Source organism: Artemia sp. Qi Xiang Cuo, chromosome 15 (assembly GCF_049724085.1).
Source record: "Artemia sp. Qi Xiang Cuo chromosome 15, ASM4972408v1, whole genome shotgun sequence".
NCBI lineage: Eukaryota > Metazoa > Arthropoda > Branchiopoda > Anostraca > Artemiidae > Artemia > Artemia sp. Qi Xiang Cuo.
In genome coordinates, this window is record NC_142808.1 from 24,249,740 (window position 1) to 24,265,864 (window position 16,125).

Here is a 16,125-nt window from a genome sequence, read left to right on the forward strand (position 1 = left end):
ACCAATAAATATTTCTCAGATTAAACTTACTTAAATCGCTTATTTTTGGGGATTTTTAGACATCTCTTAATTGTTCTTCCAAATATAGCATATGCATAGTTGTAACCTTATTATTAGATATACGAATATCTAGCTAAGTTACACTAGATGCCAAAACGACAAGAAAAAAAACAATAAGAAACAGTAATCGTGCTTACATTGGGCTATAGAATGAGGGATGGTCCTTACATTTGCCCCATATGCAGTGGAGAGATGGATGAATCTTTGTATCAATTGTTTTATGAATTATAAGGAATTGAGGGATTTGCGGGTGGGTATTTTCGGTTGGGAGATTAGGAGGAGAGATTGGATTTTAGAAATTTTGAAAATTAGGTGTTATTTAGATATGAAAAATTTTGGAACGTTTGTCCGGGTAGGTATGAAGCATCGGGAAAATTTTCTTGAATAATCATTTCTAGCGTTTTTGCCAGTTTTCGCTTAAACGTTTTACTTTTGCTTGTTTTTTTTTGTGGTTCGCCATGGCCCGATAGGGCTTTCGTGTAAATATATCTATCTTTCATTGTCTCGTACCTAAAGTATGTTAAACAGGCTCGAAAAAAAGCAGTGGAAGACTAGATGTTGTGTCGGGATAAAACAGTTTGAAATTATGAAGACTTTTTTAAATGTAAATTCAAACTACAGATTTTTTCAAGGTCAAAATTAGGCTTTTATAAAACAGAATCTACGATAATCACATGTCGTACCTCAAAGTTCAAATTTATGCTATATCGTCCAAGCCCAAAACAAAATGCTGCACCTCAAATTTGCCTAGCATTACACAATACCGAAATACGGTAACGTCAATTCATGTAAACTTGGATGGAAAATGGGGCAAAATGTAATTTCCAAAATTTAGATGAGAAAAAAAATCTTAGGGGTCAATTCCCCTACAACTGAATTCACTGCCGTTATAGATATATAGCTTTTGTTGCAAAATAATAGCGGTACTTTTGTAGAAAGCGGTAAGTGCGTGAAAATTGAAGTCTCGTTAATGCTAATGAAATAAAACAAAATAGGCCGAAAATATAACAGCTTATGAACAAAATTAGGCTATATATTTGCACGTTATGGGGGGGGGGCGGTAGGTAAAGCATAACATATATTAAATACACAACCTAACCTAACCAAACCTAGGTACCTTTTAGTCCCCCTAAACCCCTAAAAACTAAAGTTTAAATATAGTTCCCGGAGTGAAAAACATTTTGTAATGCCTATCTTTATACAGCGTCTCATATAAGTACCGGGTAATCCGTATCTGTTTTCGCAATAGACTTACCGCTTTCTACAAAAGTGCCATATTAGCGTAGCTGAATAATCTGGCCTCAACCTGTCAAATTGCATATAACATAAACTATGTAATGGCTTAGCTATAGTTGCTTAATTATTTGTGTCTCAACCATGCCCATCCTTTCAGCCCTTTTTGAAGCAACTAAGCGTCTGTATATACCCAAGGGCGTAGCTTCAGCATTTTATTTGGGGACAAGAGGCCATAACCGGATAGTAAAGGGGCATGGGTTATATATATTAATTTTCCCACCAACTGCCCCCTTGGCCTCCTTCGGAAACGACGCCCCCTGTATATACAACGCATGGATGAAAACCCACCTGAGTAATTTCACTTAGTTTCTAACTCATTTTGGAAAAAAAATTGCGAAATACTCATTGTAAGTAAATTGATATTGAAACTTGGTATAATACTTTATACTATTTAATGATTGCTAGAATTGACACAATTTCTGATAGAGTATTCGTTTACGATAAAGAAAAGAATAGAAAAGATGTACTTACATTATAAAAAAAACATCTTTGGGAATAAAATTTCACACAATTAAAATTAAAGCTTTTCATCTTTTTCCTCATCACTAATATCCCCTGTTGGGGATGAGCAGTTACTATGCAACTTTGAGGGGGTAATACGTTTGTCCTGTTCATTAAGCTCTTTAATAGCTTGTATTTCCTTCTTTAGTTTCATTCGTCTGTTTTGGAACCATATCTTGATCTGTCGTTCTGTTAAACAGAGTGAATGAGCCATTTCTATTCTCCTTCGTCTCGTCAGGTAGTGATTGGTATGGAATTCTTTTTCAAGTTCTAGTGTTTGATATCTTGTATAAGTTTGACGTCCTCGTCGCCGAAGACCATTTGCTCCTATACAAAAAAAAAACAAAGCGATTAAATTAGTTGTAAGTCATTGTTTATGATCGATTAAGAACTGTATAATGTAGGGCCGTATCCAGAGAGGGGGTCTACCCGGTTTGAACCCCCCCCTGAATTTCTTTCTGACTCGTAAAAATGCAACAAAAATGAATATAAATGCATTTTGTATGCGTTTTGAGGTTTTTTGTGTAACCCCCCCCCCGAAATTTTTTTTAGGGTAGAACCCCCTCCGAAAAAAAAATCCTGGGTACGGCCTTGGGATAATTTTTGACAATAAACTAGCTATCGATAAAAGTGGACAGTTAATAACGCATCTTCGAAATTGTATAAAGGTCTACGCATATTGATCATTACATAAAAATGAATTTATCTCTAATTTGGAGGCAAGCATAAATAATTGAATTTATTTAGGTGGGACAAATTTTAAAAACAGTAAAAGCGAAAAACAGGGTATTATATAAGAAAAAAAGTTTGGAAAAATTCTAGTTAATCTTAAGATTTCAGGAGGCTCGGGCTTGAAGCTCCATTTCCAATCCCTTTCTCCCATTACGTACCCATATGAACGTTTTCTTTATTATTTAAGGGGAAAGGAGGTTCTATACATAAAAGTTAGCTATTTATAAGAAGTCTCTATATTTCAAAAACGGCTAAATATTAAAATTAATATTTGTTCTTTGCTTTAGTTTTTGGCATTTCTAATCCTATGCATCCTCTTTCGATATGATTGGAGGAGCTAATAATTGTAAATTTAAAAGTCATGAATGCAACATAGTTTGCATATGCTTCACAGTATAATCTTGAGGAGAGTATGCCCTCCCTTAGCAGATTTTCAAGGATGGCTCACTGTACACTGAAATAACAGCAAAGCTAATCACGCTAGATTCTTCATGTCTTGCAGAATCTTCTTAGAATAGCAAAAATTGGTTATATACTATAGAAATATCGAAGCGAATTCGCTGAAAAAAAGGAATACATCATTATTATATCATGCGAGTGCCATTCACAAGGGAAGAAGGCCCAGGCTCCTGACCGTTGCGACAAGAGGGAGGTGTAAAGATACCCATAAAGTAACATTTTTGCTAACAAAAACTCCTTCTTTTGCTAGTCAGTCATTTTTGCTCATGGGGGGGGGGGGCTATGGCTGAAATAATTCATATTAATCCTCTATAAGCCTACCATTGCGGAGTCTCTTTGAATGGGACGCCCTGTATATAATTGCTATTTCTTTTGCAATAGGCTGGTTATCATGGGCGTAGGCAGGATTAGGCAGCATATTGTCTAGGGGGGCAGTCGATAGTGTGATGGAGTTTTATCAACTGCTTTTTCCAAACCATCTGCTTTTTCAGCCATATCTAATGTAATTTTGAAGGTCTAGGGGGGCAGCTGCCCCCCCTCTGCCCATGCTGGTTATCCCTTCTATAAAATGTCTTTAAAAACCACTATGTAAAATTCTATTGTTAAAAGATATTGCTCAACCGTAAATATAAAAATAAGAATAAAAACTGAGGTGACAAGGCTGTGCGGTGATACTTTCGTTTTTACTTATTTTTGGGTCGTGACACTAAAAAGACTAAAAAACAATGCCTTAGGTATTAAGAGTAAACAATAATTCTCAATTTTTTTAAGGTCTTGTCCCCCTCCCAAGAAAATAGGGTTAAAATACAGTTGAATCGCAGCCCATCCTTGATAAATACTGGCTCGAGCCTAATTATCTCTTTTTGTCAGTAGGGTCCAATTATCATATTAATTATTAACTAAATATAATACTATTTTTTGAAACTAACTGTGGTTTATCGTCTATAGAATCGCGACCCCCTTGGTTGAAGTCTATTTTACCTTAGTCGATCTAGTTTTAAAAATTAGCAAAAGTAAATAATGCTATATGAGTAGCTGCTTCAGTAATTCGTAGTTTTTGGGATTGAAGGGGCAAAAAAAGGTACTTAGGTTTGGTTGCGTATTTAATATATGGTATGATTTAACCCCCCTCCTCCTCCCTAATGTGCAAATATATAGTCCAAGTCTGCTTCTAAACTATTATATTTTTATCCTATTTTGTTTTATTTCATTAGCATTAACAAAACTTCCCTTATCGCATGCTTATCGGATTCAAGACAAGTACCTTCATTTCTATGGATATTTTCTAGACTGGATTTTGTCTTCCTGCCTCTTAAGGTTTGAATACGCAACTTATCAATGACACTCGTATAGCCTATATTTCATTGCAGTTTTAACTATTAGTCACTTTTATATCTTTTTATCTATATGCGGATAATTTTGATGTGTTTTTGTTTTTTAATAGATACTCTATTAGTGAGGTTTTTCTTGAAAATGCAACTAAATAATCTCATTTGTATTTGCAGTAATTATTATTTTAAGAAAACTTTGGGAATGTAAATACTTGGGGATTTTTAATATTATTGTCTTACCAATAGGTACCACAAGCCACATTTCTCGTCCTTTAATTTTGTTATTAAAAATATAAATGATGTGGGCACAAAAATTAGAAGTATGCTAATAGCCCAGTCAAATAGTTAAGCTAATAGCAGATTAGTATGCACATCCTACTCCAAAGGTCAAAACCTTTGGAAGAAGGTTCATTAATAAGTATTGCGTTTATTGTCTATATTGCTATCACAATTAATCTAACAAGCGCTTATCGAAAGTCTTTTGGGGTATGCTCACGTGAAAGAAGTTCCTGACAGAAAATAAATCAATGTCAATACACCAGGGATAGGGGGTGGGGCTTGATTTCTATTGGCTTATATTTTCATGGGAAGTAATTATGTGGGATATAAATTTAATTTCCAGCAAATCTAGTCTAAAGGGCTAAATTCGCCTTGTTTCAATTGCTTAGAGGCAAGTCCATTTAAATATATAACAAGGTATAAACTAATCGGTATTATGCACAAAAGTAGGTAGAAATAAGGGCGCACAGTTTCAATTTAAAAGGAGGGATAAGAATTCCCAATCTTGAGCATGATAATTGCGATTCTGATCAAATCGCTCCAATCTTATATCTATGGAGAAAGAATAGGGGATCACCCAGTGGTTTTCTAGACCTGGGCAGGGGATCAGATAGCCCTCCAGTCTTCCGAAACCTGACGTTAAATTCCTTTTATTTTAAGTGTTTACACTCCTGTGGTATACCTTGTCTCCCCACATCATGAGGCCTAAGACCGCTACTCGAATCCTCCACCCAAGGAAGCGTTTTCATTGATGTATCATCGACGGAGTTCTAACGTGTTTTTGAGCGGAAATAACTGCAGTTGGAAGAGCAAAATAGATGGTTACCAACAACTGTTTTAACTGATGATTTTCATAATCACTGCTCCTAAAAGCACAAGCAAGGCAGCCCATGATAATGTGTGCATAACGTGCGTAGTTAAGTAATCAATCGGTTCAAGATATATATGTACATATATATATATATATATATATATATATATATATATATATATATATATATATATATATATATATATATATATATATATATATATATATATATATATATATATATATATATATATATATATATATATATATACATATATATATACATATATATATGTATATGTATATATATATACATATATATATATATATATATATATATATATATATATATATATATATATATATATATATATATATATATATATATATATATATATATATATATATATATATATATATATAAATGCCCTTACCCTTAAGCAGCAGTTTCCTGCTACTATCTATAAAGTAGAATTTGTTTTTACTTTCCAGAGAAGAAGGGTTCTAGAGATGTTTCCCAAGGAATCATCGTATCAAACAATTGAGAAATTTTCAAAGGTATATCATTCAAATGGAAAAAGAAAATTTTCCAAGTCATTCTTCAGAATAAAAAAAAGAAAATCCGCAACAGAGAACTGATTCCTATCCATCTGGGCCGGAATAGAACCAAATGCTAATAAGACCAATATCAAGCGACTCTTCAAATCTATCAAATATAGCAACTATCTTGATTAAAATTCAATGTTTGTCAACTGAAATATATTCGCTCAGTCTAAAGCAAGTTTTTTTTTCGTCATATTTTAAAGTTGGCTGAAGTAACCTTTTTTTCTTTTCTGTTTGTGGATGTTTGAACACAAATGGACACCATAGTTGAAAAAACAAATTATACTTGTAATTTCAGAGCAATAACTGTCAAAACCACGAGAATTTATTGCTTACTTTGCCGTTAAAAGCTGCACAGTAACTACTCAACTATGCAGTTTAGTTATAGCAATTAAGAAGTTACCAACTTGCTTTCACACTGCTTGCTTTCCATGTGTATTTGGTATTAAATAACGACATGATAAGGTATTAAATAATAAAGAATATAATCTTACTTTTCTTTACTTTGTCAACAACAGGATTTTAAATGGTCCTAATAACATTTTATTCTAAATCAGATCTTATTTTTCACATTTGTTCCAAATTTATTATTACAAAATAGTTGCAACTGAATATTTTTCGTGGTTTCATTTTCCATTTCAGTTTCTTTCTCCAAGTGTTTTTAATTTCTTTTCTTATGAATCAGCCTTTGAACTTGACTATAAGAAAGTCTCATTCAGTTAGTACCCATAGCCAAACTGTCATCAACATTGCCCAATGAAAATTTAGTAAGATATTACTAACTTTTACCGACTATAAGGCAATGGTGATCTAAGAGTGCAAATGAATAACGTTACATTTGTCATAAACTTGTATGCACAAGTGAGTAAAAACAAAAAATCATCTTCAATATAGTCAAAATATAGTCTATGCATAGGTTACTAAAATTGCCTTGTTAGCGTACCAAAAAGTAAAAAGTATGGTTTAGGAATCGTGCAGCCTAAACAAAGCTCTAACTGCAAGTTTTTTTTTACACGTTTATTTCTTCAATTAAAGTCCACAATAAATGTTACTATGTGGCCCTCTGAGCCAAAAGAGTGACCACGCTATTTCTAGTATTTTCTTGAATCTGATTGCGTATTTACATTTTATTAATGATCTAATTTTGTACAGTAATCTTCAAAGCTTAAAACACCAAATGCATCAAAATGAAAGAATATATTGCCCACTGGCTCTATCTCAGATCTATTTATACATGGAAACTTGGATTTTCTACGTTGCTACGAAAATTTTTAGGTATAAGGTTTTGGGCAAAGTTTTGTAGAGATTAATGCCACGCTGAACCGTTAAAAAAAATAAGCAGAAATTAGTTCCGTAAATTTAAAGATGCTTTTCACTTGTATAAGTTCAAACATGAAAAATCTTTTGGTCCCTAGTATGTTAATCACATGTTACTTCCCACTTACGCGATAGGTACTAACTGGATGGAAACCCTCAAAGCAAGTTGTTATCTTTCAAATAATGCTTTTATGACACCGAAAAGGTGTCAAGTCTAGATTTTCATCTTGGAATTTGGGCTACTTATCTAATTTAATATTTCTGCTTTACATAGTTAAAGTTAAGTAATGAAAGTAATATTTTCAGAATCATACTAAAATAAGGATTATATTGATATGTAAATACATTTTTGAACACTATATCGATAAATATAACAGAATAGGATAATTGGTCTTTTTAAGTTGCTGTTGTTAGTAAGTCAATTAGCTAGTAATTTGAAGAGTTTCATCTTGAGTTATTTTAACAATAACCATATTAATGCATAATTAGATTCTTAGCTATTCAATGGTAAAGACAATTTGTTCATATCCTATTTAATAACAAGATGTTAAAGTTATATTCTTGCATAATTTTACTTACTCAATCATTAGTTTTTTATCCAGTTTACTGCCAATTTATTGGAATGTTTTTCATTTGCTACAACAATCAGAAAATTTATACTTTCAAGATCTCCATGATATTATATATATATATGTATTTATTTTTTACTATTTTCTGCTGATTTTTCACACATCTTCTTTATTCTTATACTTGGTGCCAGCTAAGTACTAACCTACACATCTGCATCGAACATCTTTTACATTAAAAATTGAGTTGTCAGGCTTTCCTAAGCTTTAATACGCATATATTTATGCGTATTTATGCGTATATACTTTAATTACTCACAACCAACTTTGGTACGGTCAGCCTTCTGGATTGGATGGATTGAGGCAAAAGAATATCCGTGCCAATAGTTCGTTGAGTTCAAGAAATGGCACGGTCATTCTTTTGGATCGGAAGGTCATCTCTCTTGAGCTGAAACTCCATGTATAACCAATAAAAGAACTTTTTATTCTTCAAAATACTTATTCAACTGTTTAAAAAATCCCAATGTTAAAATTCCAAATTGGACTAAGAAAATTTCGCTCTATTTGAGAGTATTTTTTATGGCTGCAAGCAAGAATGTTATCTATGAGGAGCTAGTGGAACATTGTCTTTTTTCCCTGGTTCTAAAGAAAACAAAAAAGCAAAACAATAGACAATAGAATGGGGCCTTTTTTACAATCAAGTAGACTCTTAGATCACATTATAAACAGATACTATCTGTTTTTTTTAGAAATAGCCAATCCGATAAACAAAGATGATGATCTAGAAAGACGTAGAATTTTTTCTTAATTTTGTAATAAAGTCCAGTTCAGTAAATTTAATCAATTTCGGAAAATATTTACTAGCATTGAAACAATTAAAGGGATCCATAAATAATTCTGAAATAAAATAAAAACCAAAAAACATAGAATGTAAATACAGGTATTTTCCCCCACTTTTTAATTCTGAATATACCTCCTACATTTTATACATTTTTCAAGCTACACACACATTCAATGATCAGGTACTTGTTATGTCTTGCCACCTATATTTTGCAATAAAATAAAACGTAGATGGCACTTAACCAGAATGGAGAACATTTTACGATTGAGGATTGGAACGGAAAAGATGAGTGAACCAAAAGAAACATAAGCAAGCAGATTTTTTAGGCAATGTCAAAATTTTCTCGTAGGTGGTAAAGCTATACTATCAGCCACTATAGACAAAGAATTTTAATCCTGGCTTGGAAGCTGCCTTTTTAAAAGTCTTGCTTAGTTGCTTCATGGGCTTTATAAATCTGTGTAAAACTTATCGAGAAGACAAGCTACCGGGTATACCGTTTGAGGTGTTGGAAAAAACATTGCACTCTCCTAGCACATAATAATGAATTTGAGTATAAATTCTTTAATTTTAAAAATTTGAAATGAATGCAACCTATAAAATAAATAGTATTGCTTTCTCTGTTCTCTTTAGATAGCGTTACTGGACGTGACAAAAGCAGATACTTTTTTCTTTTAGTGATCTAATTTGACTTGCCTAATGAGTTACATTTTTATCGACTGTAAACCTGTCAAAAAAAAGAACGAGACCAAACTGTAAATCCGTTACCATTGTAATAAGTAAAATGGTACATTTTATTTTGTCCTTCAAGATTACAGAAAAGAGAAAAAGTAGTTTTCATTTGAGACCCAAACCAAACTCTCCATCCACAAAGCCTTCACCCCAGAACTCTCCAGCGCACAAATTTCCCCTCACATAAATGTATTCCCGGTCAGTTTACCACCCACGACTCCACACCTACAGCCAAGGTCGTATCCAGGATTTTTGTTTGACGAAGGGGGTTACAGAAATGAACTTTATAAAACGCAAGAAACTTTTTTTTGCATGTATTTTGTTAATTTTTACGTGTGGGACAAAGATTTTGGAAGGAAGGGGGGGTTAATCTCACTACCATTTACCCCTGTATACAGCCTTGCCTAGAGCCCCCTGCCGAGAAAAATTTCCACAAACAAAAATTACCACCCTTACGATCTTACAGAAAGAAATACATCCCAAAATCTTAAACTCCGCATTGTTCAAAAGTATAAACAATATGTAATTTGATCTTTGTTTAAGAGGCTGAATTACAATATGAGCATTGAAAACGAAAAAAAAGTACATAGTCTACGCTATTTGCTAATGGCTCCCAGTTTCCATTTTTCCAGTTTCCAGTTTCCAGTTTCCAGTGTCCAATATTTTCCGAGCTTGCTCATCACAAAGCTAAAGTTGCAACGTAAAAGTCGAAACCAAACATGAAAAGTACACGTTTCCCACTGGGATCTGGATATCCATCGAAGACGATATTTAAAAGCTTTTGAAGTCAGTAATTCAAAATAAGTCCCTGGGATTGCAATATGGTAGTAGTAGGGCAATAAGAGAATATATTTAGATGTCAACCCACTAGAGGCTCACTTACTATTACTGCCAACTACCCAACAGCAAATCTGACCAAAATTTGAAATATATTACTTTTAATTTTTTTTTGTTTTTGTGAACTGCTTCAGTTGAAATGGCCTTGGGCCAAATTTTTTAAAACCACCAAAAAAGTTTTGTCTTAGTGAGCAGTAGGATTTTTGGAATGTGTGATGGATGGGTAAGACAGAAACCTGAGTGAAAATCCATTTACTTTTCATTCTCTTTCGCTTAAAGTTCTTTTTCGGTCTTAAGGCTTGGTTTTCCTTTGCCTAATTAAGATGGATTGACCTAGTAATTTTAAATAGAATTTGAAGTTTTATTCTACTATTTAACTATTTACCTGATTTTTCTCTCTAGAATTCCGTCATTTTTAACTTATTTGAAAGGAATCAGCAGATGGGTTTTCAGGGATAGCATCCCTCTGGGGACCATTGCAAATGGAATTCAAGGTTTTATAAATCTGTTGTTTAAGTACTCAGTATGGGGTATCTTTTTTTCAGTATGTTTGTCTGGCAGACGGTATAACAAGTAGGGATAACTCATCAGAGAGAGGGTATTGGTTGAACTGTGTAGAAAACAGCCATGTGCTGTAGAGCCAGCTGCACTTTTGGAGCAGAGCATTTGGTGCGGTCGAAGACAGTCTGTGTGATGAGGAGAGTCATATACTATTTTTCCGTGGTCATCAAGACTAGGAAAAAGACCTTAGGAAAAACTTCAGTCCTTGCCTGCAAATTTTGAATGGTAATGCCGTTAATCGGTAGGGAGGGAATGGTGTCCCTTTTGACACGACATAGCATCCTTAAATGCTCTCAGCCGACTCTATTCTGCAAGGCCGTACCCAGGATTTTTTTCGGAGGGGGTTTTACTAAAAAAAATTCGGGGGGGGGGGGTTACACAAAAAACCTCAAAAAACGCATACAAAATTTATTTCACCCCTTTTTGTTACGTTATTACGAGTCAGACAAACATTTTTTTTTTGGGGGGGGGGGGGTTCAAACCGGGTAACACTCCCCCACCCCTGGATACGGCCTTGCTATTCTGAAGTATTTTATTGTTTGGTGACAAAATTATTCTTGTGTTGTAGCTGGGATTGGCAAATCACACGAAAAGCGTCGCAATTTACTGTCACGGATGTAATTGGAACGTCTTCTAACTTACAAGAGCTAGCGTTTGTGTTCCTTCTGCTTTGCTTTGATAGCCTTCCTGTAGTTGAAGTTGAACCATGTTTTATCTTTGCTTAATACCTGTATCGTCTTAAATATCTGCATCCTGTACATCCTTTATATATGAACCACCGATATACCTTTGCAGCCTTATGAGGAACTTCCTTGAAAAATCCTTTCCAATTTTGAGCAGCAAGATTACTCCAAAAACCGTCTTAATTCTCTTTTTGCATTTCCCGATAATGCGCTTATGTCTTAACTGTGGTGGAATGAAGGTACCTTGGGCTATAGTGGTTACATGGTAAGCTATCAAATCATGAGAACTCAGCCAATGCCGCTATATCTACGAAAATGTAGGAGATGGGGGTATTTTGGAATGAAGATAAAAAAGTACTTTTTCAAGACCTAGGAGAGGTGGCGGGGTGGGCAGTTCTTTTTCTTTTGATTTTTTTAAAATGAAGCTGCAAAAATGTATTTTTCAAAGCTAGATGGGGCATGATTGTGCCCTCCTCTTTTTATCTGATTGATTCCTCTGCACTCACCCTAAAAGAGTCAAGCTGGTCTGCAAAGAAAATATTAATACAAGATTTTCAGTAGGATCCATTTAGTTGTCGAGGTTAGCAGATGACTTACTTGGGAAACTTTCCACTAATGTAATTGAGTTAGGGCTGAAGGTAGCTGGTTTATCAATAACGGCAGAATGATTCAGGAGGTTGACTTTGTACCACAGGGCCTTCTTGCCCTCTCAGTGTGGATGATTTAAGGAAGTATATGGAATATGGCTCTGAGGGTGAATAGCAGTTACACCACCACCATAGGTAACACCACCTCACCCTTATAATCTCTTTTAAGAATTTTGTATCCATGCAAGATACCCTCACCATTCAGCAGCTATTGCCTGAGATTAGTTTCAGCAATGTATATGTTAATTAGTGAATTAGTACATATGTGAATTAGCACATGATAATGATTGAACATTTTTAAAATTGCGGAATATGTTTAGGCCATATTATCCCCTTGTTTGGGTCTCAACCCCATGATTTTCAGTATTTTCTAGTCTTACAAATTTCATAATGTGGAATTTTTTTAAAGATGTTTTTTTCCCACTTCGTATAGTACAGCACAAAACTATTTTTTCTGAAGTGATTTTCCTGTATGTAACTTTCAATTGTAATATAAAACTGCAAACCTTGCTATTAGCGACTTGAACACGAGATTCTAAAATATACACTAAAAGGTTTTAAATGTAATAACTAAAAGAAAATAATAGTTGCATAGCAGTATATCATTTCGGCCCATTGTTAATGCAAACATGATTTATCCCATGTGTCATTCTAGAAAAGAGGGGGAGCGTGCTCAAATTTCGAAGTCTTTCCGTTTGTCTGCTATGTTTCCCGCAATAAATTAAGTCACCATAGATGTGGAGGATTCTAATAGCTTCATATCTTTTCATAGAATAAATGTATTATTCATGAAGTTGACAGAAAACCCTGTTAGCAGTGGGAGGCTGCGTTCTTCCGCTGCTTCTCGTTGAATAGGCTGTTTTACTTTGTGGATAAAATATTCAAGCTAAAATTTATTTAGGAAGCTTCTTTTATGTTAAATCCTGTATTCACTAAAGGTGTTGAGGGCCTGTCCCAGCCATGGTAATTTTTGTTCAGAATAGTTTCAAGTTTGGAAATGGGTTAATTATTTTTGTGACGTAAATCAGAGATCATTAGAAATAAATTTTTTAGGTATGACTCATAATTTTCTTTCCTAATTGTAAATATCTTTTTGATCATTACCAATGATCAAACTGTTCAGAAGTTAAATTTTGATCGTACCTAAGTTCTAAAATAAATCAAAATTTGCTACTACGGCAGCAAACTCATCAACACGTTAAACTGCCATAAGCCCCTGGTGGCGATTTCACCCTTTTCCTCTTTATATGAAACTTCTTTTTTAGAGTTTCGTCTATTTAATTTATCAAAAAATAATTTGAGCATTAATTTACAATGCAGTGCTTTGACGATAAAACTAGAAATGAAATAGACTGGTGGGTTTAAGATAAAGTATGTTCTCGTGGTCACCCTGTTTAAAGAGGACGGACAATTTTAAAACTACAATAAAATCTCATGCAACAACAATAATTATAACTTTCTTGTAAAACAGAACAGGTGAACATGTATTTGAAATTGAAACCGCTGTAATTTTTTTGATAAAAATCTGAATTTTATGAATTGGGTCTTCTTTGGCGGATACGTAAAAGGTGTTTCTGACACTTCTACTTGCTTCGATGCACTAAAGGGCTGAATATGGAACAGACACGAGATACCAGTTATAATTTTTTGCTTATCAATGTTTGAATCGTATAAGCCCTGTAGGTTTTCAGATTGTTCCAATGATAGTAGGTTGTTTCGTAAATATGAAATCCGCCACGCTGGTAATTTTGCTGTCCTGCATAGGGCTGGATTCCCTACCAGGTTTTCACTGCCTGGTGCGCGGAACCTTATTCTAGAGAGTAGTTATCCGGATGACCACTTAGGGCTGTTTAATAGAAAGTAAATGAGGCAAGTATTTGATAAGGGTTTCATTTTTATTATTTTTTATTTTCTTTGTTTTATAATCGTTGTTCATTTTGTTTAATAGCTAGACCTAGCTTCCCACTGCAAATGTTTACAAGATTTTTTTTCAGAGAAGGGGTTATTTATAATTTAGTCGGCGTTTTTTTTGTTTTTGTAATAAATCAAATTGAATTGAAGTGAAGTGAATCGTTTTTCTTTAATTTGAATCAAGATATGCCCCTAAGCATATTGAACTTCGGCACCTCCTTAGATAAAGGTATTATTTTTTTTCTAAAATTGGAATGAATATTTAAGCTGCTCCAAACTGATACCCATTTCTGAAATATGTAATACTTTAATATGAAACCACTTAACTCTGAAAATATGCCTCAGAAAAAGGACTAAAGTGGGGCCACCTTTCAAATTAGAAGTTCAGGCTCTTGTGTTTATTTATTTTTGAACTCTATGGAGATAGCGAGTGCTGTGTAAAGACAACATATGCCCAAACAGGTTTTCCCCGTAGCCTGTTAGGACTAGGCTGTTTCTTGTCGCTGCTACTGTTTGTTAAATTGACTGCATATAACAAAGTGTCAGCACAGAGGGCACCCAGTTGAATTCAGATGTACATCTAAGTGATATAGGCTTTACCGACGAAACTGCTGTCCTGGAACAATGCAAATAACGAAACCAAGAGCTCATGGAGTAAATGGTAGAGACAGGAAGCCGAATTGACCCGAAAATAAATACTAGGAAAATCAAAATGCATGGCTGCCACAGTCAGAAATGGGGATAGCAGAATAAAGAGCAAGTCGTCCATTTCAAATACCTTGGAAGCCTAATTGACAAAAAGGGTTCAAACCCAAAAAAATTACTCACAAGAATTGGTCGAACTTATACAGCATTCAATAGCTACAGGAAGTTTGGTTGCACCTGAAACTGCGATCTTTCAATAGCAACATTATACCAGCCCCCCTTTACTCAGCCTGGCACCTGAGTCAAGAACAAGAGAGAAGAATACTCGTTTTCGAAAATTCATGTCTAAGAATAATCCTCATCATCCACTGACAGCAGAAGATAACTAATCAATCCATCGCCGACTACAAGGGCCAGTCTCTTGTGACAGATGTCATAAGAAATCATAGATGAATATGATACCTTGGCCATGTGTTACGTAGCCCAGCATCCCACTGACGACCAGCAGGCCCACGGCTCAGGGGCAGACGCAGAAACACCTTGCGACGAACGTACCAGTTCGATCTACGTAACTTGCACACGTCAATCTAACCTATGTGGGAGCAAATTCTGGCAGCAGCCAATCATCAGGAAGATTGTCGGCTCATTCTCAATGCCTTGGGTACCTCCGAAGGCACAGGCAAGTCTAAGGTAAAAGATTTATTTACTTACTAAAAGTATGAAATTTATTAATTTTGCGCTCTGTAGGGACAAAAGAGTGAGGAGTAGTCAAAGATTTTCTTTATTATGAATGAGTTTATTAGTAGTTGAAATGATTTTTTTAGGGGAGGGGGGTCGTGCTCAATACACTGACATTGTGTCTGGACTTGTTTTGAAAGTATTCAGTTATGTTTGTTTTTGTCTTGTTAAAATATTTGGAGATTTAATCATTGTCTTTTAGACCCATAATACTATATAAAAAACGATCATTCAGACACACAATGTGTTAAAAAATTATACTTATTTCTGAATAGATTCATTGTAAAATTCACAAAGAAAATATGAGCAAGTGTCACAAGCTTTGGGGTTCCTGGACTGCAGCCTATTATAGGCTGTTGGGTAGTACGGCCGTGTACTTAATGCGTTGCAATTATAAAACCCCCCCCAAAAAAAACAACTAGTAAACTAAGTTTCTTTGGATGTGTAATAAGAATATTGGGTAATCCGTCAGGTACAGCACATAAAATGGAATATAATTTTATTTTATGAGTTTGCTTAAAATTACGTCACTTATACTTACATATTCTAGTTACGTGATAAGTGAGTCAATTATGAAG

The 16,125-nt window shown here is 34.4% G+C and overlaps 1 protein-coding gene across 4 annotated transcripts in view; it reads right to left on the bottom strand.

Moving 5' to 3' along the window:
• The window catches only part of LOC148943474 (homeotic protein ultrabithorax-like), a 178,732-nt gene that overhangs the window by 64,956 nt on the left and 97,651 nt on the right, over positions 1 to 16,125 (bottom strand). For 3 of the 4 annotated variants that reach the window (XM_089101865.1, XM_089101862.1, XM_089101863.1), the window contains exon 3: positions 1,828 to 2,184. In XM_089101865.1, the coding sequence (XP_088957991.1) occupies positions 1,874 to 2,184 (311 nt within the window). In that variant the 3' untranslated portion in view covers positions 1,828 to 1,873. Of the gene's footprint in view, positions 1 to 1,827; positions 2,185 to 16,125 lie in introns of those variants that run through there. The other variant, XM_089101860.1, reaches the window with a different exon arrangement.